The 27,641-nt window shown below is 41.2% G+C and overlaps 1 protein-coding gene and 1 pseudogene across 2 annotated transcripts in view; one reads left to right on the top strand and one right to left on the bottom strand.

Annotated features, from left to right (window-relative positions):
- Positions 1–3,912: 3,912 nt before the first annotated feature.
- Positions 3,913–5,159, bottom strand: LOC131808126 (heterogeneous nuclear ribonucleoprotein A1-like 3; annotated as a pseudogene).
- An 8,279-nt stretch (positions 5,160–13,438) lies between these two features.
- Positions 13,439–27,641, top strand: part of TMEM87B (transmembrane protein 87B) — a 51,904-nt gene continuing 37,701 nt past the window's right edge. The window contains exons 1-3 of one of the 2 annotated variants that reach the window (XM_059188379.1): positions 13,439–13,821; positions 17,796–17,856; positions 25,797–25,888. In XM_059188379.1, coding sequence (XP_059044362.1) covers positions 13,663–13,821; positions 17,796–17,856; positions 25,797–25,888 — 312 coding nt within the window. In that variant the 5' untranslated portion in view covers positions 13,439–13,662. The remainder of the gene's footprint in view (positions 13,822–17,795; positions 17,857–25,796; positions 25,889–27,641) is intronic. The other variant, XM_059188377.1, reaches the window with a different exon arrangement.

Genomic DNA, 27,641 nt, shown 5'->3' with positions numbered 1-27,641 from the left:
AGAAGCCTGGACCAATTCTACTCCAGAAGAGCGTGGAGAGGTGAGCAAGCTATGGCTTCTGGCTTTTCTTGAGACATCAACAAACACAGCAGAGAAACTCACTTCGTCTGCAGCCCACAGCAATGTACCAGGCCCTTGATTAAATGGGATGCAATGGGCAGCACCTTCCCATCCCTGCTCCCTTTTCCCCAGAGGGAAAAGAAGATGCACAGCCATTATTGCGACATTTCAAATCTCACTGAGAAATGATTGAAAGTTCTGGAAGAAGTAAGTTTCAGAGGACACCATCATTGGGAAACTCCATCACATGAATTGAAAATAGCCTTTTAAATTCCCTTTTGTAAAAACTCAAATTACTTTTGTAAAGTGGCTCTTATGGGTGAAAAGCAGGGAGAGAAAACAGAAACAAATTGGGTCATTGTCTTCTGTGAGGGCAAGAGGGCAAGAGGGCAAGAGAAATAAACAAATACCAGAAATACTCGTGACCTACGGGTTGGGACTAGCTCTGCTTTGGGAGGGTGTTTCTTGTTTCCTTTCACCCTACCTCCTTCCTTTCCTTTCTTTTTCTTTCCTAAGTAGAAAGCAGAAGTGAAGATCAGAGCCTCCTGAGCTGGGCCACACAGGCAGGGGCATACGCTGGACAGGAACCAGTCATGTGAACGCTCCTTGGACTGTAGGCAGGTCACTTGGCCCTGCTGGAACCTGAATTTTTTTCCGTAAGTGTACAGCACAAATCGCAATCCCTTCTGCAACCCCATGGGTGGTTCTGTAGGAAGGGAAGGAAGCAAGGTCTTTGAAAGAACTTTATGTTTATTAGAGACTTTTCCCAAGTGGAAGCTTCTCCCAATTTTGTTTTTTATGCAGTACAAACTCACCAGTTGTCATATTAGAAATATTTTCCCTGATTGTGTTATCAACTCCCTCCAAGATGACACTAACTCAAAAATAAAAGAATTTCACCATTGCCAGGGATGCACAGAGATAGATGAAGTTGGCAGAGTGAAGGAGACTTGCTGTCATCCCTCACCCCAGATTACTCCGGGGCTCAGAGGCAGGCAACTCTTATACCCTGATGCCCAGGGATTCCTCTCCTATCCGTCTCATCCTGGAATTAGACTACTTGTGAGCCTCAGTGCCCATCCATCCCCGTATGTGGGTGATGGCAAGCAGTAGTGGCCTTTGGACAAGATTGCGGGACCAGAGTTGGGTCTGAGTGCCCTCCCAGGATGGAAGGACTCTCCCGCTGCCTCCATGACCCCAGACCCAGCAGAAGTTTCAGCTCAGGAAACAAGCCAAACCACAGTCTCTTATCTTGCAAGTCAGATGGACTGTAGCCAGACTAATCCTGACTCATGAAAGTCAGGACCTTTGTGACTTCTGGTCAATGGCAAAAACAAGTGAGAACTTCTGCTGAGTCAATGGGAAAATAATGGACCCCAAAATAAACCAGCTATGACAGCAACTTAACTTCTCTGAAGACACTGAGTTACCTTAGGTGACATGAAAAAATGGGAAGTTTTGTTTTCTTTAATGAACATTTCTGTAAATCCTGATGTTTCTACATGTAGATTTTATCCTCTCTTTTAAAACTCCCAGAACAGAAGTAAAATTGCCCTTCTGTTTAATGTAAACCTGTCTAAATTACCTAAATTAATTATATTTAAATGTAATGAGGGGTGCCTGAGTGGCTTAGTTGATTAAGCGTGGGACTTGGTTTCGGCTCAGGTGGGGATCTCAGTGTCCTCGGACTGTTGGGCTCCACGCTCAGTGTAGACCATATTTGTCCCTCTCCCTATCCACTCTGCTCCTTTCCACCTACCCCAGTAAATAAATAAAATATTTAAAACAAAAACTTTTTTAAAAAAAATAATGTTTAGGAGCACCTGGGTGGCTCAGTCGTTAAGCGTCTTCCTTTGGCTCAGGTCATCAGGTCGTGATCCCAGAGTCCTGAGATTGACCCCCGCATCCGGCTCCTTGCTCAGCGGGAAGCGGGAAGCCTGCTTGCCCCCCCCCCGCCCCCCGCCCCCGCATGTGTTCTCTGTCTTGCTGTGTCCCTCTCTGTCAAATAAATAAATAAAATCTTTTTTAAAAAAGGTAATGATTATTTCTAGATGCCGTAACCCAAAGACCAGAATATTTTGTACAGAATATTTTCATGTACATCATCTTCTACTGAAATGGGATTCCATGTGTAGATACTTGAAAGAGCAACTTGATTGTTCTATACATTAACCCTTCCTACTTCTCAAGGACATGAGAATATGAAATTAATTCGTGGACTTACTGAGACTGCACAGTTATAAATTCTAACCAAGCAGTGTTTTCAAACAACAGTTCTGTGAGGCCACATATAATCCATTCATCCATTTACTAATATTCCCTGAGAAGAAGACTTTTTTCTGGACATTGGGATTTGCAAAGAACAGCCTTGCTGTCTTGAATAACAGTCTAGAGGAGGGAAAACAGGGCTTTAGATGAATACTTTCTTTTAAAAAATATTCCTCAGAATGCTCTGACTTGCACATTTTATTGAAGCCAAGCCTGCAGATGATGTTTAGAATCCCAACAAACCTCAGAATTAGAGAACACGTGCTTTCGCTGGAAGCAGGCCCTCAGGCCCTGCCCTGTCAAACTTAAAATTAAAGGGCCATTTGCAGGAGTTTGAAAACCAAAGTTTCATTATACCACAATGGTCTGGGCAGTTCAAGGGAATGTAGACTGCCACTTAAACTCCACGAGTCCTGATGGCTTCTTTTAACCTAGTGTCTCCAAGGATAGAAAATAATTTCTTGTTACATAAATCCATAGTTTACCCAATCTTTTTCTTTCTATACTTCAAGTTATAGTATCTCTACTGATCTATCTTCAGATTTGCCTGTTCTTTCTTCTGCTGGCTCACATCTGCTCTTGAGTCCTTCTGGAGAGTTTTTCATCTCAGTAATTGTGCCTTTAAAAAAAAATTGTTTTTATGTTAACTCTGCCCCCAGTGTGGGGCTTGAACTCACGACTCCGAGATCAAGAGCTGCATGCTCTACCGGCTGGGTCAGCCAGGTGTCCCTCAGTAATTGTATTTTTAACTCTGAATGTGCCACTTTTTCTTTTAATAACTTGTATTTCTTTGTATTCTCTATTTGATTTCTAGTTAAAAAAAATTTTTTTTAAGATTTTATTTATTCATTTGACAGACAGAATTCACAAGTAGGCAGAGAGAGAGAGAGAGAGAAGGGAAGCAGGCTCCTTGCCAAGCAGAGAGCCCAATGTGGGGCTCGATCCCAGGACCCCGGGATCATGACCTGAGCCGAAGGCAGAGGCTTTAACCCACTGAGCCACCCAGGTGCCCCTCTAGTTAAAAACTTTTAAGCATAATTTTCTTTAGTTCTTTGAACATATTTATAAATAGATGCTTTTTTTAAAAAAAATATTTTATTTATTCATTTTACAGACAGAGATCACAAGTAGGCAGAGAAGCAGGCAGAGAGAGAGGAGGAAGCAGGCTCCCCGCTGAGCAGAAAGCCCGACTCGGGGCTTGATCCCAGGACCCTGAGACCATGACCTGAGCCAAAGGCAGAGGCTTTAACCCACTGAGCCACCCAGGTGCCCCTAGATGCTTTTTAAAATAATAAAATGCCTACCAAATCTGTCATCTGGGCCTCTTCAGGGACAATTTCTACTGACTACTTTTTTTTCTGTGTATGAGTTAACTTGTTCATTTGCATGTTTCACATATTTTTTGTTGAAACTGGATATTTCAGATTATATATAACAACAACTATAGATTCTAATTTGTTCCTCCTTCCAGAGGTGGTTGTTATTACTGTGTGTTTTCTTATTTGTTTAATGGCTTGCCTAAATTAATCCTATAGACTGTTTTTCCTCCAATGCTTGACTACTGATGCCTCTGCTTAGTTAATGTTTTTTTTAAAGACACATTTATTCAGAGTCATGATCAGACTATTACATTTAGCAATCAAGAGCATGGGTGCAAAAAAAAAAAAAAAATCTACATTAAAACCCTTTGTTGGAATGCTTTACACTTTCCACAGAACAGAAACTAAAATAACCTGTTATACAATTAGTCACAAATACAGTCCTTGAGTTTTTTTTTGCCCATACACATGAGTATTGTCTAAAACATGTCTTCTTTGTAGCATCTAGGCCCTGCCACCACTGTGCTTGGCTGAGTTCACAAATCTGTTGTAACCTATAGCTTCCCTGTTACTTCTCTGGCTCTCCTCTCCTGCTAAGCTTTGTTTCCTGGCAGTAATTAAAATCTTCTGCCACTGCCGTAGCTGTTGCTGCTGCTGGAACCACCATAGCCACCTTGGTTTTGTGGTTTGGAGAAGTATTGGCTTCCACCACCATAAGGGCCAGAGCTTCTGCCTCCAAAATTGCCTCCTTTCATGGGTCCAAAATTTGAGGATTGATTGTTGTAATTGCCAAAATCATTATAGCTTCCGCCACCTCCAAAGTTGCTTCCATCATTACCAAATCCATTATAGCCATCCCCACTGCCACCATATCCACCACCACCTCGACTGCCACCAAAGCCACCTTGACCACTGAAGTTTCCTCCGTGACCAAAGTTGTCATTCCCACCAAAACCACCTCCACGACCACCACCAAAGTTTCCAGAACCACTTCGACCTCTTTGGCTCTTTGGCTGGATGAAGCACTAGCCATCTCTTGCTTAGAGAGTGCTTTCCTAACTTCACAGTTGTGGCCATTCACAGTATGGTATTTTTGAATGACAATCTTGTCTACAGAATCATGGTCATCAAATGTTACAAAAGCAGAACCCCTCTTTTTGCCACTGCCTCGGTCAGTCATTATCTCAATCACTTTGATTTTCCCATGCTGTTCGAAATAATCTCTTAGATGATGTTCTTCAGTGTCTTCTTTAATGCCACCAACAAAAATCTTTTTCATAGTTAAGTGGGCACCAGGTCTTTGAGAATCTTCTCTTGAGATAGCCCTCTTTGGTTCCACAACTCTTCCACCCACCTTGTGTGGCCTTGCATTCATGGCTGCATCCACCTCCTCCACAGTGGCATATATGACAAACCCAAAGCCTCTGGAGCACTTGGTGTTTGGGTCTCTCATTACCACACAGTCCGTAAGTGTTCCCCATTGCTCAAAATGGCTCCTCAGACTCTCATCGGTTGTTTCAAAGCTCAGACCTCCAAGGAAGAGCTTCCGCAGCTGTTCAGGCTCTTTGAGAGACTCTGACTTAGACATGATGGCGGTGGGAGGGGAGACTTTAACGATGCTTACTCGGCAGCATCCATGGGCAGAAAGCTGCTTAGTTAATTTTTAAAAATTATTCTTGTTTTCATTTTTTAAGTCTGGCTTTTAGGGATGTCATCCCTGGGTCAGCATGGTTTAGATTACTAAACATTGCTGTACTTAAACATCTTGAGGCAATAAAGCCTCTACCTTTTGTAGAAAGGTATATAAAATATGTATATAAATATATAAAATATATGTATATAAATATATAAATATATAAAATATATAAAACAATATTTGTTTATAGATCTGTCTACAGCTTGGATAATATATTCCAAATTCAGGAAATTTACAAGTCTGCCCTGCTTTCACAGTGTTCTCTATTCAGCCAGTGATAAGTACTTCACTAAATGTGAGTGGATTAGACATTCTAATTGAAAAGACAGAGATCAGGACCCCTGGGTGGCTCAGTGGGTTAAAGCCTCTGCCTTCAGCTCGGGTCGTAATCCCAGGGTCCTGGGATCAAGCCCTATGTAGGGCTCTCTGCTCCGCAGGGAGCCTGTTTCCTCCCCTCTCTCTCTGCCTGCCTCTCTTCCTACTTGTGATCTCTCTCTCTCTGTGTCAAATAAATAAAATCTTTAAAAAAAAAAAAAAAGACAGAGATCATTAGGCTGGATAAAAAGGGACTTATATCTAGAAATATAAATAATTTTTACAACTCAACAATACAAAGACAGCCTAATTTTTAAAAGGGAAGAAACCCCACTTTTTTAAAGGGCAAAGGATTTGAATATATACTTTTCCTAGAAAACATATAACAGCCAACACATGAAAACATATTCAACTCATTAGTCATTAGGAAAATGTAATTCAAAACCACAGTGAGGGGCACCTGGCTGGCTCCGTTGGTGGAGCATGCAACTCTTGATCTCATGGTTGTGAGTTCAAGCCCCACACTGAGTGTAGAGATTACTTACAAATAAAATATTTAAAAAGGAAATAATGGTAAAATACCATCACACAGGTACTAGAATGGCTGTAATCCGAAAGACAGTTAATGAAAAGTGTTGGTAAGGATGTGGAGAAATTGGACCCTCATACATTGCTGATGGGATTATAGAATACTACAGCAGCTTTAAAAAAAAACAGTTTGGCAGTTCCTCAAATAGTTAAAATATAGATTTACATTACAACCCACCAGTTGCATTCCTAGGTGTATATCCAAGAGAATTGAAAAGAGGTTCACACAGTAACTTTATACACAAATATTCATAGCAGTGCTATTCATAATAACCTAAAGGTGCAACAAACCAAAGGTTTGTTTAAGTAGTAAAATATCTGTTAAAAATTTTTCAGTGCTCATCAGTGGATGACGAATGGATAAACAAAATGTGGGATATCTATACCATGGAAGATTATTCAGCCATAATGTACTGATACATGATGCAATGTGGATTAACTCTGAAAATAAGTTGAGTGAAAGAAGCTAATCACAAAGGACCACATATTGTGTGATTCCATTTATGTGAAATATCCACAACAGGCAAATCCATAGAGACAGTAAGTAGATTAATGTTTGCCTGGGGCTGGCAGAGGAGAGAACAAAAAGTGACTGCTAATGGATTCAAGGTTTCTTTTGGGGTTGACTATAATTATGGGTGTTTATAGATTTCCATCTAGTTCTTCCTTCACTCATTTTAAACTCTGTTATTAGGTGCATAAGTATATAAGATTATTGTTTCCTTCAGATGAAGTGATCCCTTTAACATTATAACATTACCTTCCCTATATCCCTCATAATATTCTCTGCTGTGAAATCTACTTTGTCTGATGTTACTATAGTCATTTTAGCTTTCCTCTTTATATGGTTAGCACATCATACAACTTCTCATGCTTTTCAATTTTAACCTATTTGCATTTTTATATTTAAAGTGCCTTCCATGTAGGCAACATATAGTTGGTTTTTCTTTTTTTTCCAACCGATCTGACATCACTGTCTTTTACTTAATTAGACCACTGGCATGTAAAATGATTATTGATACGGTTGGTTTTCAAGCAACCATCTTGCTTTTTGTTTTATTTGTCCTATCTGTGTTTTATTCCCTTTATCTATTTTTTTTTCTGCCTTCTTTTGGAATAATAAAATATTTTCTATAATTCCATTTCACCTCCCATCAGTTTTTGTTCTTCTAGTGATTATCTTAAGATTTATAGTTATATACTTAACTTTTTCAGTCTCAGTTCAAGTGATATATCATGTATAGTATAAAAACCATATAATAATATATTTCCACTGCTTCACTCCTGGGCATTATGCTATTGAGGCATGGGATTTTATTTCACACATGTGATAAACCCCAAAATAGTGTTATTATGTTTGTTTAAGTAGTAAAATATCTGTTAAAGATTTTTCAATAATAAGATCTTATATAGTTATGTTGTTACCATTTCCACTGCTCTTTATTCCTTTGTGTGAATCCAGTCTCCCACCTGGAATCATCTTCTGGACATTTCTACTGAAGACTGGTCTTCTCATGATTAATTCCTTCAGCTTTTATAAATCTGAAAATGACTATTTTTTTTTAACAATTCTTTTTTTTAAAGGTTTTATTTATTTATTTGTCAGAAAGAGAGAGAGAACACAAACAAAGAGAGTGGCAGGCAGAGGGAGAAGCAGGCTCATCACTGAGCAAGGAGCCCAATGGGGGACTTGATCCCAGGACCCTGAGATCATGACCCAAGCTGAAGGCAGACATTTAACCAAATGAGACACTCAGGTGTCCCTGAAAATGACTGTTTCTCATTTGTTTTGAAAGATATTTCTGCTGAGTATTGATTTCTAGATTGAAAAAAAAATTTTCTCTCAATACTTCTGAAAATGTTTCTCCATTGTCTTCTTATTTGTATTGTTTCTGACAAGAAATTTATGTCATTCTTATCTCTTTGGGTTTTTGTGTTTTTTTTTTTTTTTTTTTTTTTTTGGCATATAACACATCTTTTTTTTCTCTCTTTTTTTTTTTTTTTTTTAAAGATTTTATTTATTTATTTGACAGAGAGAAATCACAAGTAAGCAGAGAGGCAGGCAGAGAGAGGAGGAAGCAGGCTCCCTGCTGAGCAGAGAGCCCGATACGGGACTCGATCCCAGGACCCTGAGATCATGACCTGAGCCGAAGGCAGCGGCTTAACCCACTGAGCCACCCAGGCGCCCTTTTTCTCTCTTTTTTAAAAAAAAAGATTCACTTACTAATTTTAGAGAATGACAGAGAGAGTGCAATCAGAAGGAGAGGCAGAGGGAGAGAGAGAGATAGAATCCCCAAACAGACTACCCAGTGAGTATGGAGCCTGATGTGGGGCTTGATCCCAGGACCCTGAGATCATGACCTGAGCCAGAATCAACAGTCACCACTTAATTGACAGAACCACCCAAGTGCCCCCCTTTTTCTTTGCTTTTAAAATCTTTTTCTTTATCACTGATTTTATGCATTTGCTTATGATATGCTTTGGTGTAATCTTTGGATTTCTTCTGATTGCCTTTAATTATCTTCTTGGATCTGTGAGTTTATAGTTTTTAATCAAGTTTGAGAAAATTTCAACCATTATTTATTCAAAAATTTTTTCTGAGCCTCCCCTCTTTTGGGATTCCAGTTACACATATATTGGGCCACTTGATCCTCGCTGCTCACTGATGTTTAATATTTTTTCATTCTTTTTTCTTTTCTAAGATTTTGATTAGTTTTTATTCCTATGTCTTGAAGTTCACTAATATTTCCTTCTACAGTAGCCAATCTGTCATTAATCCCATCTAGTATATTTTTTATCTCATGCATTGTATTTTGCATTGCCAGAAACTTAATTTGGTCTTTTTTCTACTTTCCATGTCTCTACTTAACTTTTGAACATATGGAATTAAGTTACAATAACTTTGGGGGAGCCTGGGTGGCTCAGTCAGTTGGTTGTCTGCCTCTGGTTTAGGTCATGGTCCCAGCGTCCTGGGATTGAGTTCTGCATTGGGCTCCCTGCTTGGCAGGAAGGTCCGCTTCTCCCTCTCCTCTGCCCATGCTGTGTGCTCTCTCTCTCACACTCTTTCTCAAATAAATGGATAAAATCTTTTCAAAAAAGTTACAGTAATTTTTAATATTCTTTTCTGCTCATTTTGACATGTCAGTTCTAGATCAGTTTCAATTTTTTTTCCTCTTCTTATGTCTTATATTTTCCTGATTCTTTGCATACCTGGTAACTTTTTTTTTTTTTTTTTTTTAGATTTTATTTATTTATTTGACAGACAGAGATCACAAGTAGGCAGAGAGGCAGGCAGAGAGAGAGGAGGAAGCAGGTTCTCTGCTGAATGGAGAGCCGGTTGTGAGGCTCGATCCCAAGACCCTGAGACCATGACCTGAGCTGAAGGCAGAGGCTTAACCCACTGAGTCACTCAGGCACCCCTACCTGGTAACTTTTAATTGGATGACAAACATTGTGTTTTGATCTTCTAAGGTGCTAGAGATTTTTTTAATGCCTATAAATATCCTTAAGCTCTGTTCTTGGACACACTTTCTTGGAAACAATTTGACCTTTTAGGTCTTGCTTTTAAGATTTGTTAATTGGGTTTAAGAGCCTTATTTAATTTGGGACTGTTAGTCTCCATTGTCGGGGCCAAAAAATTTTGAGAACTCTAGAAAATGCCCTATAAATCTATGAAATTTCCTAGGTTAGCTGATCAGAACAGGCACTATTCCCAGCCTTTCTGGTACTGTTCCTTCTTGGTAAATCTTTTCTTGGCATCAGGCAGTTTCTTCACATGTAGAAACTGATCAGTTCTTGCTGAAGATTTAAGGAAAACCATCTAGAGATCCCAAGATTCCCTCATTGTACAGCTCTTTCCTCTCCATATTCAGTCCTACAAACTAGCATTGGATCCCATCTTCTAACCTCTGGGAATCTGCTAGGTCTGCTTTGGTTTCTCTTCCCCATATTTTGATCTGGAAACTTTCTTAAGCTAGTAAGCTGGACCAATAAGAGGGCCTGAATTAATTTATCTATCTATCTATCTATCTATTTCTTATGGAATGTGATAATTGTCCATTACCTGCTGTCCAGTGTCTTGAAAACTGTTGTTTCATATTTGGTCTGTTTATTGTTGTTGTTTTAGGCAGGAGGGTAACTTGGTCCCTACTGCTCCATCTAGCAGAAGTCTCTAACAAATTTTTATAAATTTTTAAAAAGATTTTATTTATTTATTTGAAAGAGAGAGCATGAGAAGGGAGGAAAGGGAGAAGCAGGCTGGGGCTGGATCCCAGGACCCTGAGATCATGACCTAAGCTGAAGGCAGCGACTTAACTGACTGAACCACCCAAGCACCCTAAAAACTTTTTATTATGGAAAATTTCAAACTTACACAAAAATAGATAGGATAGTCATGTAAATGCCCCTGTATCCATCTCCAGGTCTTAGAAAATGTTCAACTCATGGCCAGTCTTGTTTTATATGTGTCCCCACTCATTTCTCTCCTTCTCATATTATTTTAAAGAAAATCCCAGACATCATATAAACTTATGTTAATATTTCAGGGTGAGATTCTTCAGGGTCCCTGTCAGTGCCGTGCCCATCTTCCTCCTGTCCTTTCACTTCAGTGTGGCTGAACTGACTTTAGCTCTCATTGCCTGCATCTCTTTGCTTAAAGGCTTTCCTCAAAAGCGGGGAGAACTACTGTGTCCTGCTTATAGTAGATTGGAACTGCCAGTGTCATTGATGCACCCCCGACCCCACAGGGACAGATCATAACCAAGGACTAACAGGTATGAAGATATGGATAGCTCAGCTCCTTCATCCCTTGTGAGAGGATTACGAGGCATGCGTTTCATGCTTTTTCCTAAGTTTCTCAATGAGATTACATTCCCTTTGCCCACAGTAGTAGCTGATATGATAATGTCCCCTTTATTATCTGTCTCATCTCTGTGTCCCATTTGCTCACTCCCTGTATCAGTTTTTCCCGGCTGCCATAAGAAAGTACCACAGACTGGGCATCTTAACATAATTTATTGTCTCATCATTGTAGAAACTAGAATTCTGACATCAAGGTGTCAGAATTCAAGGTGTCAGCAGGGTTGGTCTCTTCTGAACCTCTCTCCTTGGCTTATAGATAGATGACTGTCTTCTCCCTGTGTCTTCACGTGGTCTTTGTGTGTGGGTGTGCACCCCTGAGTGCACAGAGGCGCGCACACACGCATATCTTAATTTCCTCTTCTATAAGAATACCAGTCATACTGGAGTAGGGCCCACATATACAACCTCGTTTTCACCTTAATTACCTCTTTTAAGGCTCTATTTCCAAATACAGTCACATTCTGAGGGTTAAGACTTTAGCATATGAATTTTTGGGGGAAATTCAGTCCATAACACTCCCCTACTGGTGTTTCTTGCATCTCTCAAATGAACTACTTCTCAAATCTTTACCTCAGGGTCTGGTTCTGGGAAAACTCAAAGGAAGGAAATCTCTAAAAGATAAAGGACTCTTGAAAAAAATTAGATTACCCCCATACACTCTTAATATCCATGCTTCAAAGCTTTACCTGTTCTGCCTCATTTAATTGGTTTTTTACATGTGCACATCTTTTTACATTTTTACATCCTCACCAGTGATGGCAGACTATGCTGCATTGATCTTATCCCTATCCAGGCAGTGCCTTGGATGCAGGAGATACCAATGTTGCTTGATTTGCTCAAGTCAATGACAGTAGTTTTTTTTTTAATTAAGATTTTATTTAATTAATTTATTTGACAGACAGAGATCACAAGTAGGCAGCAAGGTAGGTGGGTGGGTGGTGGTGGGGGGGGAGCAGGCTCCCTGCCAAGCAGAGAGCCTGATGTGGGGCTCAATTCCCAGGAACCTGAGATCATGACCTGAGCCAAAGCCAGAGGCTTAACCCACTTAGCCACCCAGGCGCCCCAGTGACAGTAGTTATAGTCTGCCTTGGAAGCTAGGTTTTAATAAAATAGCCACAAAATCTAAATGACAACAGTACTTACACTTTAATAATGTAAAATCTTTGCTGAGTCTATTACCAGCAATCTGTACAAATGTGCAATACTTAGCACTAAGGCACACAATATTTGTTGACTGAATTAAGGTTTTAATGATTTTAATCATATACATAAATATACATAGCATCATCAACTGAAGTTGGAAGTTAAAGACTTCTGGATTACAAAGACATTTACAGTACACGAATTTATAGCAAATATCTTTCAAACTGCTAGTGCCACCTACTGGGGAGGATTGGCCAGTGTTCCAGAAATCTATCTCCGTGCTCTCAAATTTTGATGGTTGTATAACAAGGGGCCTATACGAAGCATTAGTAAACAATAAAAATCTGGCACAATAAAAAAAAATTATATATAATTACAAGTTTCTTGTGAAAAGGAGCTATCACAAATTCAATCTTCACATTTATATACGTACGTGAACCTCAACTCAGAACTCTGGACTAGACCCTCAGTAATTACTGGCTGAGTAAGTGACTAGAGTGACTGATAAGGCAGAGAGAGCCTCTTGACTATAAATCAGTTCTATTTTAAGTTATAACAATATTAATCCGGGATTGTATTCTTCCTCTGGACATTACTTACGTTTGACAATAAAGGAGTTCTCTTTGACAGCAAGCTTTCAAAGACGAAAACGCTGGGCGAAGTACACAATAAGATAGACGTAAGCCCTGCCACTTTCAGCTTTAAGTAACCAGGAGGCTTTATTTGTCTGAAAATTACTAACTGTGCTACCGATGTTACGCTTACAACACAGAGCCTTGGGTTCAGGGACCCTGACCTCTAAGTACTTTCTGGACCACTTAGAGAACAGTGTGTTTCCCTTGAGCTGAGAGGACTGGGGTAGGAGCACGTGCAGAGGATGCAAGAAACTGAGACACAAAGAGCAGAAGTTTGACATGAAACCATCCCATACTCTCCACTAAGCTCGGACCACAACCACAGTTAAATCTAGGACCTGAATTTTCGACTTCAGGCTGGCCCTGCCTCCCAGCCCGCTCCGACCCCAGTATGGTCCCGCCCACACCCCGCCTATTCCCGCGGCCCGCCTCCACACTCAGGCCCTCCCCTTAGTCCCGCCTCCCATTCCGGCCCCGCCCCCAAGTCTAGCCCCGCCTCCCCACTCCGGTCCGGCCCCGAGGCCCGCCTCCACTCCTGACCCGCCCACCCCTCCTAGCCTTGCTCTAGTTTCTTTAGCTCCACGCCTGCGCCCGGGCCTCAGCCCAGCTTCGCGGGCCCGAACCGCGCCTCCTCGCCCAAGCCCAAACCCCCTCGTCCACCTCCCAGTTAGAGACACACCACCCGACCCGAGCCCGCCTCCTGGGGGCGGAGCTCACCAGGTGCGGACCCGGGGCGTGGCGGGCGTCTCGGAGCGCCAGGTGCGGCTTCCGTGTCAAGATGGCCGCCGCCTGCCGCATCGGAGCCCGGCTCCAGGCCGGATGCCGCCTTCTTGTCGGGGCCCCGCTGCTTCGCGTCGCCCTCTACCTCCTGTGCTGGGCGCCGGCGGCTGTGGGCGCCGTCCCGGAGCCCGGGCTCTGGGCAGCGACGGTCAACGACGTAAGTGGAGCGTGGAGACCGAGGCGTGGCGCGTCTCGGGCCCTACCGGTCCTCTCGGAGCGCGCTGCGACCCCCGGGCCCGGGCCCCCGGACCGGGGACTTGTTCATCTGGTTTGTACCCGGCCTGCTCCGGCTTGGTCATACGGCCCCTGAGTTTTTCGTCCGTTATGGACCGGGAGAGCCCCCTTCTCCGGCCCGACCTAGGCTGTGGGGAATCCTGTGCATGAGGATGGCTCTCCCTTCTGAGCGCTGGAACTGTACCTAAGGATCGCCTTCCCGAAGTCCTGGCGCCTGTTGGGCTCTGACGCGTTCTGGCTCGCCCAGGTTCTCGTTTATTCAGACCCGAGCCCCCAGATCCCTTGGCACTCGCTCAGGCCCGCCTCTTTGCCGTTTGACCCCACCTCGGGCCCGGGTGCAGCCGCAGAGACACACCCGTGAGGCCACTCTAGACAGGACTTTCCCAGGCTTCACTCAGCATAAACTTAAAAGCCTGTGTGCCGCTTTTGTTTTTTGTTTGTTTGTTTGTTTCTTTAAATAAGGAGGAAACATGGAGCAGCCACCCCACCCCTTTTTCGCTCTTCTAGGGTTCCTGAATTTCTCTAGGGCTCCTATCATAGTTCTGGGAATGTGTGTGTGGAGATGCGGAGGGATGGATGATTAAGGAGGGCTTGAAAGGCTAGTCTGGAGGCATGAGTGTATGGAAACTTCCTTTCCATACACATTTGAGAACTTGGTATCCAGGAGTCACATGAGATGATGTAGGAAGGACGCAGGAGTAGAATTTTGGAAAGCCTTGCTGAAGAGGGACAGGAAATCGGGAAGAGGCCTTATCCCTTGCTTTTCTAGTCAGATGATTCAGCCAGCTCTGTTTTAAGATGACTATTTTCCACATGCATTGGAAATGCTGTTTGAGCCTTAAAGGCAAAACTTATATTTTTATTTACTCAAACAGAAAAAATTAGTACCAGGTGCTACCATTTCTTTGAGGATTATTCTGGGTTGGCGTCCCATTATACGTGTCAGTGACAGAGCGTGCACATCTCTATTATTGAATTTCTCTGAACAGTAAAAAGCAAAATTCAGAGAACCACACTTGTGGTTTCATGGCGCTTTAGCGAATGACAATATCATAAACTTAGAGTAAACAATACTGGGAGTGAACGAGCCGTGCACAGATTCTTAAACTACTTGATCATTATCTGCAAAACTCTTTGCCAGCTATACTTTGGGTGGTGAAACTCCAATGGCCCTGAAGAAAAAATGACTTTACTTTCTGCTTTAGGAAGGTAAATTTTTCCTTGGGTCCTTTATCAGATCAGTAGCAGTCCATCAATCTCTTCTTTGTGGAGAATACACTGATTTCCCCCCCACTCCATTTCAAGCTGTTAGAATTTGTCCTTAAGAAAAGAAAGGCTCAGTGGGTTATAGCCTCTGCCTTTGGCTCAGGTCATGATCCCAGGGTCCTGGGATCGAGCCCCACATGGGGCTCTCTGCCCAGCAGGGAGCCTGCTTCCATTCCTTTCCTTCTGCCTGCCTCTCTGCCTACTTGTGATCTCTGTCTGTCAAATAAATAAATAAAATCTTTAAAAAAAAAATAAGAAAGGAGAGGGAGGCTCTCATTTATTTGTATTGCAAATGTATTAAGAAGTGCTTCTTTCTATTGTAAAGCCAACAAATAGTTTGATCATCTGCTGTGCACAGTGTACTAGACTGGCCATTGCTGTTGCAAAGATGAATTTAAACAACAGTTTCTTCTCTCAAGAAGCTCCTATAGTAGTAGAGACAACAGATTCACGAGTAGTTATATACATGGCAGCATTCTTGGAATATTAGTGGAGCACTGGGGGCGGGATGGGGGGGAGTGTTGCCTAACTCCACTTCCTAGACTTGATGTCTGGTTGTGTCTTTAAAGATGAGTGGGTGTTACCTGGATGAAGGAGAAGGAGGGAGTAGAAAAGTAGCAATGTAGCAATGCAGGAAATTCCTAGTGTTTCTGCTGAATGAGGTTCTGGTTGGAGTGTTAAAGGGGACTTAGGCTACTCTAAGCCTCCCACAGCTTAGCCCTAAACCTATTGCCGCGGGTCTAAACTCCAGGACTCCTAGGGTCTGAGGCCAGTGATGTCACTGAGTAAAGTGAACTAGAGTCAGGGGATGCTGGGAGAGTTGTGGCCTGTCGATTATGTGCTCCTTCTGAAGAGGTCAGCTGCCATTCAGCTAGTGGATCTTATATGGCAATGTAGACACAGAATTGCCAAGGCTCCTCTTTTTCTTTTCTTTTTTTTTTTTCTTTTTTTTTTTTTTTAAGGGAAAACCAGAATCCATATTTTTATCATGTCAGCTAATCCAAAACATTTTTAAAAGTTCCAATGTGGGCCAAACAGACCCCATTTATAGGTTTCCTTAGGCCACCAATAACAGATTTTGGGTGTGAACGAAGAAGAGCCACTGGAGGATTTTAGGCATAAGTACCAATCACTATGGCTGCTATCTAAGCATAAATTATAGACTCAGATCTGGTGGCAGAATTACCAGTTAGGTTATTGCAGAGCAGGAGGCAGACAATGGTGAGAGCCTGAATTGGTGCAGTGGTGGCAGGGATAGAGAAAAAGAACTTTTGCAAGATAAAGTAGACATGCCTTGGGGATTGGGTGATGGAGCTAAGCAGCTAGAATGAGTCAAGGCTGGAGTGACTGAAGATGGTATCACCTGCAACCAACATGGGTAGTGTAGAAAGAGTTAGAGAGGAACAGAGAGGAATGTGTCTGCTTTAGGACAGGTTAGTGTGGAATGTCTCCACTAGGGTGGACATGACCTTGAGGCAGTTGGGTATGTGGATCTGGGGCTCAGAGGAGGGGGTCTGGGCTAGGGGATTGTTATTGTTGAAAATGTTGGGGTGGAAGTTTATCAAGAAAGAGCTGTCTACGGGGCGCCTGGGTGGCTCAGTGGGTTAAGCCGCTGCCTTCGGCTCAGGTCATGATCTCAGGGTCCTGGGATCGAGTCCCGCATCGGGCTTTCTGCTCAGCAGGGAGCCTGCTTCCTCCTCTCTCTCTGCCTGCCTCTCTGCCTACTTGTGATCTCTCTCTGTCAAATAAATAAATAAAATCTTTAAAAAAAAAAAAAAGAAAGAGCTGTCTATCATCTGGGGTTTTCATTCCTAACTACTTGTTCACTGAACACAATCCCTTCTCACAGTGTTTTCATTCTTGCTTAGGGTAGATATTAAATAACTAAGTTATGGATTATTTCATTTTAATTGTGGCAAGGGTCTTGAAGGATGGGTCCTAGAGACTGTGTAAGGGAGTTCTGGCCTGATGTGGTGCCTGGTGGAAGACTTCCTTAGGAAGGGGGTCTTGAACTGGCCTGAGAAACTTCAGAAGTCTTTAACAAGGTGGACAAAGAGTGACAGGGAAGGGCTCTTAAGTAAGTTTTCAGCTTGACTACTAAGGTCCTGAGAGCCAGAAGGAGCAGGATACTCCTGCTCTCAAAGCACTGAGAGAAAGGTGCTGAGAGGTGGGCAGGCCTTGATCATGCAGGGATCTGTGAGCAGCAGTAAGAATTGGTTTGTTATAAGCACACATTGGGAAACCATAACAATTTAGGAACAGGAATGGTTGTTTTACTGAAAGTACATTTGAATAGATGCCGAGAAAGCAACTGAAGATGCACAGATAGGTCTCCTTCCTGAGCAGCAGTAATGGTACAGGGCAGCAGCCCTTACCTCCTGTGTGTTGGCTTTCTCCAGCTGAGGCACTTGAAACAAGGGCATTCCAGAGCCTCTTAGAGAGTAGACCCGTGGGACAAGACTTTAAGCAAGTGGATGATGGGACCAGATTTACATTTTTAAGAAATAATCACTCTGGTCACGGGAGTGCTAGAATCAGAAGTGTATATTTTCAAAGGTAAAACAGTACTACTAAATAGAGAAAAAAATTTTTTAACTAAATCTTTCTGTATTTTCTTGTGTTTCATTTTAGAAATCAGGACCTTTGATATTTAGAAAAACTATGTTTAACTCTACTGAAATCAGGTTTTCTGGTAAGTACCATAAGCTAATATAATACTAACAATAGTAAATAAATGAATAACATCATGTAATATATAAGCTGATATATTAATAAAACTAATATAACATATTTTAAGCTATGCAGATGTTTTGTTTTTAGGTGGTTCTAACATGTTCAGGGTTTCTTTTGTTTCGATCAAGTCTTGGTTATTTTCAAGAATGGATTTTTCTGACCCTGTCTCAAAAAATGTAATATGAATCATTAATTAAAATTTATAATTAAAGTATAATAAGGTAGGCTTCAGCAAAAAAAAGTATTTCACTTCTGTGAGATTTTACTGTGAATCCCAACTTTTAAAACTAGATAAATTCCTTTTATGGATATATGAAATGTTATGATTGTGGTAAAGCCTTTGTCCCTGAAACTTTTGTAAATATATGCATGGTCATAGAATAGAATAAAAATTACTAGACACTAACATTTTAATTAGGATTTTAAGTACTGATGTGTAAGAACTATCAAGTCATAGGGGCGCCTGGGTGGCTCAGTGGGTTGAAACCTCTGCTTTCGGCTCGGGTCGTGATCCCGGAGTCCTGGGATCGAGCCCCGCATCGGGCTCTCTGCTCGGCGGGGAGCCTGCTTTCCCCTCTCTCTCTGCCTGTCTCTCTGCCTGCTGGTGATCTCTGTCTGCCAAATAAATAAATAAAATCTTAAAAAAAAAAAAGAACTATCAAGTCATAGATTTTGAGGTTTTTAATATTTTTAAGGGGTTTACAGCAAATCTTGTTCACTATAGTCTAACTTCTCTTAGTGTTTCCAGTAACTTGACTAGGTAATTCGGTTGCTAGAGTCAAAGTTTTGGATAAGGAGCAGTTTTTTGTTGGGTAGAGTTAATTGGCTTCCTGGGAATCCAAAGCCATGCTCCTTTTTTCTGTCACACCGTATTCATGCATTCACAGATCATTTGTTGGGTGATTCTGTCATATGTGGGTCTTTGCTGAGGGAAGTTGGCCAGCCATGAACTAGAAAGCAGAAGTAGTTCAGAGCAGCTCATTGGTATCATAGATCATCAGTGGTGATATTAACTTAGTAATAGGAAACTGAAGTCAGAGGTAGGTGATGAAAAAAATGGGGCATCCATTTGCTTTAATGAATTCAAATCTCAGTGCCTAGACAAGTAAGGTTTAGAAGATACAGACAAGCTTTGCGCAGTGGCAGTATCGTAGTCAATAAGGTTTATCTGAGGCGCAATTATTGCTAGAAGGTGCAGACAAAAAAGTTAAATGGTGGGGGGAAGGATATGTACCAATGAAACATAATTTGATTTAAAAAATCAGTACATAGAGGCTGCTGGGGAGATGGCAGAGTAGGAGGATGCTGGGTTCACCTCTTATTGCATGGCCACCTAGAAAACCCCCACATCGGCATAAATAATCCAGAAAGCAATTGGAAAACTAGCAGAACAGACTCTAACATAGATAAGAGGCCACAGCGAAGCAAATCCACCCACTCTGATCGCCTTTGGCAAGATGCCATCAAAGCAGTGCCACAAGCCTGGCAGTATGCGCACAGCCCAGACAAGGGCCAGCATCACTCCAAAGTGAGTTCTGTTCCAGGGAGAGATAGATAACCACACACCAGTCTGACTGTAACCCCAGCAGTGGGCCGGGGGCAGGCAAGCCGGTCTGACTGCAGGCCCCACCCACCAACAAAAGCTTCTCAGGTATACAGGGAAACACAGGGAAAGTGCCCGAAGTTAGTCCTACTTCATCTCCTATAAACATCTAATCTGACTCAACTCAAGCCCAAGGCAGCCAACTAACAACATAGGCACCAGACTCTGCCCACAACAGGCAGAGAGCCTTTGCAGGCTGGACTGAAGGCAAAAACAGCTCCACCACAACAGTAGGACACCCCTGTAGCAACACACATAGGAGACACCACCCCTGAAGCACCGTTTTCTGGTAAAAAGGAGACATTGCACTGCAGGACATTTTTTCATAAAGCCACTAATTTCAAATGTGGGAGATTGTAGATGACTTTCCAACACAGGGAAACAGTAGGCAAAATGAGACAGAGGACTGTGTCCCAAATGAAAGAGCAGAACAAAATCAGAGCAAGAGACCTGAACAAAATGGAGATAAGTAATATGTCTGACAGTGAATTTAAAGTAATGGTCATAAAGATACTTGCTAGAATTGAGAAAGAAGTTCAGAACCTCCATGAAACCCTCTACAAAGAGATAGGAGATATAAAAAGAACTAATTAGAGTTATTGGATTCACTAAATGGAAATAAAAAATAGACCATGTGGAATAAATAGCAAACAAGAGGAATTAGAAGAATGGATCAGCCACCTGGAGGTCAGAGTAATGGAAAGTAATCAGGCTGAGCCGATGAGAGGGGAGAAACATATGAAAAATGAGAATAGACCCAGGGAACTCAGCGACACTGTGAAGCATAACAGTCATATGATTGGGATTCCAGAAGGAGAAGAGTGAGGAAAGGGGGCAAAAGATTTGTCTGAAGAAATAATAGCTGAAAACTTATAGAATCTGGGGAAGGAAAGAGAAATCCAGATCCAGGAGGTACAGAGAGCCCCCAACAAAACCAGCCTGAAGAGGTCTCCACCAAGATACAAAGTAAATAAGATGGCCAAAAGTAGTGATAAAGAGAGAATTTTAAAAGCAGCAAGAGAAAGGAAAGTGGTGACATGCAAGGGAAACCTCATATAGCTATCAATGAGTTTTTCAGCAGAAACTTTGCAGGCCGGAAGGGAATGGCCTGATAAATTCCAAGTGCTAAAAGGAAAAAAAATCTAAAGCCAAGAATACTCTATCCAGCAAGACATTCATTTAGGATAGAAGGAGAGATAGAGTTTCCTGGAAAAACAAAAGTTAAAAGCGAAACCAGCCATGCGCCTGTCACACATCCCATCGGCTTGTGGGTCCCAAATTCACAGTCCAGCCATTCCCCTGCCCAAGTGAGTATGCACGGCCTGCCACTAACTCAATGCCAAGTCAATATGGCTTCACCTCAGATTGCCAAGGGCTCAAACTGGCACTTTTCCCCTCAAATTTCCCCTCAAATTCCACAAAAATGGGCATAATTATAACAGCATAAGGAAGCAACCCAAACATTGACACTATTTATGTGGAATATGTAATGGATAAAAGGAGTGTGCTAATGCACCTGGGTGGGTAGCTCAGTTGGTTAAGCAACGCCTTTGGCTTAGGTCATATTCCTGGAATCCCAGGATAAAGGCCTGCATCGGTCTCCCAGCTCCATGGGGAGTCTGCTTCTCCTTCTGACCTTCTCCGCTCTCATGCTCTCTCTCTCAAATAAATAAATAAAATCTTTAAAAAAAGGAGTGTGCTAGGCTGAGAACATCTGCAGTAAGCACATCAAAGAACAATACATACAGCATGATTCTGGTTAGTAAAAGAAAGAAACCTGGGAAAAAATAAAACAAGATGAAATCAGAGGGAGACAAACCATAAGAGACTTTTTTTTTAAGATTTGTATTTATTTATTTGACCGACAGCAAAAGAGGGAACACAGCAGGGGAGTGGTAGAGGGCGAAGCATGCTACCTGCTGAGCAGGGAGCTGATGCAGGGCTTGATCCTAGGACCGTGGGATCATGACCTGAGCAGAAGGCAGACGCTTAACCAACTGAGCCACCCAGGCACCCCGCATAAGCATAGGAAACAAAGTGAGAATTGCTGAAGGGGTGTGGGTGGGAGGATGGGGTAGCTACTGATAGGCATTAAAGAGGACATGTAATGTAATGAGAACTGGGTGTTCTATGCAACTGATCAATCACTGAACTCTACCTTTGAAACTAATATTACACTATATGTTAATTAATTGAATTTAAATTTAAAAAAGGAATCCCCCCCCCAAAAAAAAATCAATAGGTAATGTTTGTGATCGGCTAAGAGTAGACCACACTCAAGTTGGTGGTATTAACATATCTAAAGAAAGAGTGAGGCAGCAGAAGGGAGTTAGAAGCAAAAGCATAAGAAAATACAAGTGTTAAGTCAGGTTAAAACAGAGGTCTAGCAGCACCAACGGGAGAGAAGTCTTCTTGAACTGTGACTGTAGGTATGAGAGGTCACTGGCAGGTGTAGGTGCAGCATCCTGAGCCATCTCGTTCTGGTGCTCTGCTCATCAATCAACTTTCAGCAACTTCCGATATGCAGGAAAGTATGCTGAAGGGAGAGAGTTAATCAATCATTATACAACCACTTTACAGTTACTATTCATTTTAAGTGAGTATTTGGGCTTTCTAGATTATACATCTACATTGATGGTGTGGTGAAGGGGTGAGGCCAAGTCTCTGTGTTCTCACAGAACCAGATTTTAGTGCTTGCAAAGCTAAGAATTAGTCCCTTGTATATGTATCTGGCTTTCTCTTAGGTGACCCCTCTTTTGCTACCCCATTCAGGATGCAGTCTTGTGGAGTCACTGCCGAAAATTTCTCAGTGTAATTCACCATATAAACAGAATAAAAGAAATACGCTATATAATCATCTCAATATGTACAGAAAAGTATTTGAAAAAAGGTAACACCCATTCATGATAAAAACTCTTAGAATTCTACAAAAACAAAAACAAAAAACAAACAAACAAAAAAAAACTCTTAGAATTCTAAAACTAGAAATAAAAGACTTCCTCAAGCTGGTAAAGGCATCTATGAAAAATCTATAACTAACATAATGTCAGTTTTCCCCAGATTTTCTATAAATTCAATAAATCTCAATCAGAATCTAATCTGACTTTAATGTAGAAATTAACTAGTGGTTTCTAAAATTTATATGCAAATACAAAAAAAACTAGAATAGTCAAGGCAATTTTAAAAAAGAAGAATAAATGAAACAAGATGGGATTGGGAGGGAGACAAACCATAAGTGACTCTTAATCTCACAAAACAAACTGAGGGTTGCTGGGGAGAGGGGGCTTGGGAGAAGGGGGGTGGGATTATGGACATTGGGGAGGGTATGTATTTTGGTGAGTGCTGTGAAGTGTGTAAACCTGGCGATTCACAAACCTGTACCCCTGGGGATAAAAATATATGTTTATAAAAAATAAAAAATTAAAAAAAAAAGAACAAAGTTTAAAGACTTCTATTTGATTGCAGAATGTATATAATCCTGTAATCCTAACAGTGTGGTATTAGTATAAAGGTAGAACATATAGAACAGTGAAACAGATCAGAGAGCCCAGAAATACACCCACATATGTAAACTCAATTGACTTTCAGTAAAGGTGCCAAGGTTAATTCTTTAGAAAGAAGTTAGTCTTTTCAGTAAATGATGCTGGAACAACAGTGTGTCTGCACTGAAAAAAAATCTCTTCTCTTTCATGAATTTAGACACTGTCTCCACCTCTCTGTCCTTCCCTTCTGGGACTCCATTTACCCTTATGTTAGGCTGCTTGATATTGTTTTATAGGTCACTGAGGCTTTGTTAATTTTTTTTAGTCTCTTTCTGTGCTTCATTTTGGATTTTTCTATTGCTTTGTCTTCAAGTTCAGTGATCTTTCTTGTCTAGTATTTAATCTCATTTAATCTCTATTAATCTTATACAGTGAATTTTTTACTTGAATACTGTATTTTTTTTAATTTCTAGAAGTTTCGTTCCTTTTTTTCAAATATCTTCTTTCCCTCCTCAGTATTTTTCATATTTTCCTTTATGTTGTTGAGCATATGGAAAATATTTGTAACAGCTGTTTTAATATTCTTCTCTGCTAACCATCTTTGTCATTTCCATCTTTATCATAATGACTAATCTATCATGATTATGAATCAGATTTTTCTGCTTTTTATATCTGATTTTTATTTGGATGGTGGATGTCATGAATGTTACATTCTTTTTTTCTTTTTTTTTTAGATTTTTTTTGAGAGAGTGAGAGAGTACAATCGGGGGAGGGGCAGCGAGAGAGAGAGAAGCAGACACCCCACTGAGCAGGGAGCCTGAGGAGGGGCTTGATCCCAGGAATCTGGATTGTGACCAAGACAGGTGCTTAACTGTCTGAGCCATTCAGGTGACCCATGAATGTTACATTCTTTTTTTTTTTTTTTAAGATTTTATTTATTTATTTGATAGAGATCACAAGTAGGCAGAGAGGCAGGCAAAGATAGAGGAAGGGAAGCAGGCTCCCTGCTGAGCAGAGAACCCGATGTGGGGCTCGATCCCAGGACCCTGGGATTATGACTCTAGCCAAAGGCAGAGGCTTAACCCACTGAGCCACCCAGGCGCCCCTGAATGTTACATTCTTAAGTGCTGAGGTGTTGTACTCCTTTAACAACTTTTTTCTGGCAGACAACTAAGTTTCTTTTGGGTCAGTTTGATCCTTTCCAATTTTATGTTTAATTTCTTTTAGGGTGGACCTGGAGTAGCTTTACTGTAGGGCTAACTTAGCACCACTTCTAAGGTATGACCCTGCTACATTTCTCCAAATGCTTGGTATATTTAATATATATTAATTTCCACTCTGGTTAGTGGAAGATCAACTAGTTCCCAGCCCTGAGTGACCTCTGAGAATCACTGGACTTCTTCCTATGCAGGGGCTGACTACTATACCAGACAGGCTCAATGGTATCCTTGTCCAGATTTCATTTACTTTTTCTCTAGGCAGCTCCCAACTCTTAGGTGTTCTGCCTCAGTAGTTTTACCAGTCTCAGTCTCAGGTTGGATTCCCTCTGGTTACCAGTCTTCAAGATGGCTCACAGTGATCCCTGCCTCCTGGTTTTTATGACTTTATATAGTTCTCTACCATATTATATTAAGGTTGGTCTGACCAAGAGAATATGGCAGAAGTAATGGCATATTGCTTCTGAAACTAGGCTATAAAAGATACTGTGGCTTCTTCTTTTCTCTCTCTCTTTCTCTGATTATCTATTCTAGGGAAAGGCAGCTTCCATGTTGTGATAACACTCCCAAAAGAGCTTTTTCTAATTCTAGACTTAATCCTTTTCAGTCTTTCTAATCATGTTACCCTTCTACCTGAAACATACAGTAGTGCTTTGTAATATTCAAAATAAAGGAAAACTCCTTAGCAGAGTACAGTACCTCTTACAATTTTCCTCCAGCACTCTTTTTAAAAATTTTTTTAAAGATTTTATTTATTTGACAGAGAGGGAACACAAGCAAGGGGAGTGGAAGAGAGAGAAGCAGGCCTCCCACTGAGCATGGAGCCCAACGTGGGGCTTGATCCCAGGACCCTGAGATCATGACCTGAGCCAAAGCAAATGCTTCACGACTGAGTCGCCCATGCGCCCCTTCTCCAGCACTCTTACCCGGCTTCAGCTCTTCCCCCTTTCCCCAGTCTATGTTCTGACCATAGCCAACTATTTTGTGGTGTTCATGGACATTTGCATACTGTTCCCCTCTTCTCATCACCTAGCTAATTCCTGCTCTTCACTTTAAAGGCCTCCTCCTCCAGGAAGCCTGTTGGTACCCCTTCTTCATGCTCTTCTAGACTATGTTAGGTGCCCTGCCCAGGACTCCCTTGACCCCCTGTTCTCAGACCCTTATTCTATCAAAGGTGCCTATTTAATTGTTAACCCTTCTCTCCCCAGTACCTCTAACATCAAGGACTAGAGTTGTTCTAGTTTACCGTTATGTCTCTTTCTGACGCACAAGGGATGCTCACTCAGTATTTTTTGAGTAAGTCAGTGACAAGAATAGTTTAGAGTAAGCAGTGACCGCATATTCTGTTACTCAGTTGATTTTTAACTCTATAGATTTAATATAGCGATTAAATGAATAATATTATAGCAACTTTTGGTTAACTAAAATAATTTAATTTAATGAATTTATCTCACTTTGCAGTGACTTTGGGAGAAATTAGGTAATATTTTACTATTTCATTAAAGTAGCCTATTTTAAATTGCATTCTCGAAACCTTAAACTTATATTGGAGCATATATATGATTACTGTAAAACGAAACTTTCTTTTTCTAAACAGTTAAGTCATTCAGTTGTTCTGGGCCTGTGAAATTTGCCATAGAGTGGCATTTGAAGCATTATACCTGCCAAAATGAATATTCTAAGCTGGAGGTAAGTAGAGTGCAAATTTTTGTGTATATAAAACTATGAAGGGGAGCTCCTGCATTGGGCTCCCTGCTCAGCAGGAAACCTGCTTCTCCCTCTCTTCCTCCCCCTGCTTGTGTTCCCTATCGTGCTGTGTCTCTTTCTGTCAAATAAATAAAATCTTCTTAAAAAAAAAAAAGCTATGAAGGAAAAATGAGTATAAAGATTTATTAGCTCATCAGGTGAGGAGGCCAGAAATACAGATTGTAGTTTTGAAAGTGCCACAGATTTATTTTTGGACTTGGGCAAGAAATGCTCTAATTGTATCACAGTATATGCTTTCTGAGGAAAGAAACATCTTTTCGTTGCCTTTTGTCTTATGAGAAATGTTAATAAATATTTAACCAGACATGTAAGAACCATTAATAAAGGGGTTGTGGGTCCCCTACAAATAAAAATCAATGTAGTTTAAGAAAGTAATGTAAAATTTTTACTTCATCCAAAAAATTAGTTATAGGGCACCTAGAACTTTAGGGGGGCTGAGTAACTTGAGTGAGTAGCAGCAGATCGCAGGGAGGTGAGAAGAGAAAAGGAGACCCCCAGGGAAGGGAGGGGGAGCATATGAGAGGAGGATGTCCACTGGGCTCCTGTGTCCTTCAGCAAGGTGTTTCTTTTGACAGTGCTGATGGTCGCTTACCGCTACTTCCTTGTGAGCTCCTTCCTTAAATGATGCATAGGTTTCCATACTTTTATCTATGTTATCTTTTCATTTGGGATGAAAGCTACCATTTTCCTCAAATAGTGCCTTTGTGACTTTATCCCCAAATATTTTACCCCTTCATACTAAATACTTCAGTATGTGTTTCCTAAGAACAAAGATATTCACTTAGATTACAGAATACAGTGATAAAAATAAAGGAAATTTAACATTGATTCAAAACTATTATCTAATAGATTTTTTTTTTTTAATGATTTTATTTATTTATTTGTCAGAGAGAGAGAACATGAGAACAAGCAGGGGGAGTGCCAGGCAGAGGGAGGAGCAGTCTCCTTGCCGAGCGTGAAGCCAAATACAGAACTTGATCCCAGGACTCTGGGATCATGACCTAAGCTGAAGGTAGACACTTAACCGACTGAGCCACTCAGAATTCCCTAATAAACAGATCTTATTACAGTTTTGGCAGTGTCCCCTGAACATCCCTTTTAGCAGTTTTTTGTTGTTTTCCTCATATAAGTTCCAGTCCAAGATCACACTGCCATTGCTGCAGCTTTTTTGTTGTTGTTGTTGTTGTTGTTGTTTTTGTTTTCATTTTTCCTGACATTGATATATTTGGGGTATACAACCATTTATTTTTATAAAATATCCTTTGGTTCCAATATTTCTGATATTTTCTCATGATTAGTTTAGGTTAGATTAGTACTGGCTTGTCCCATTTTTGGTAATGCTAACTTTGATCAGTTGGTTAAGGAAGTTTCTACCAGGTTTCTCCACTATAAAGTTACTACTTTTCTCTTTGTTGTTAACAATAATTTGTGAAGAAATACTTTTGTATTTGTATGTGAATATCCTGGGTTTTTTTTTTTTTTTAAAGATTTTATTTATTTATTTGTCAGAGAGAGAGTACAGGCAGGCAGAGAGGCAGGCAGAGGCAAAGGGAGAAGCAGGCTCTCTGCAGAGCAAGGAGCCCAATGTGGGACTCGATCCCAGGATGCTGGGATCATGACCTGAGCCGAGGGCAGCTATTTAACCACCCAGGCATCCCGAATATCCTGATTTTTC

Source organism: Mustela lutreola, chromosome 9, assembly GCF_030435805.1.
Source record: "Mustela lutreola isolate mMusLut2 chromosome 9, mMusLut2.pri, whole genome shotgun sequence".
Lineage (NCBI taxonomy): Eukaryota > Metazoa > Chordata > Mammalia > Carnivora > Mustelidae > Mustela > Mustela lutreola.
The sequence above is the reverse complement of the archived record's forward strand: the minus strand, read 5'-3'. Positions and strand labels throughout refer to the sequence as shown.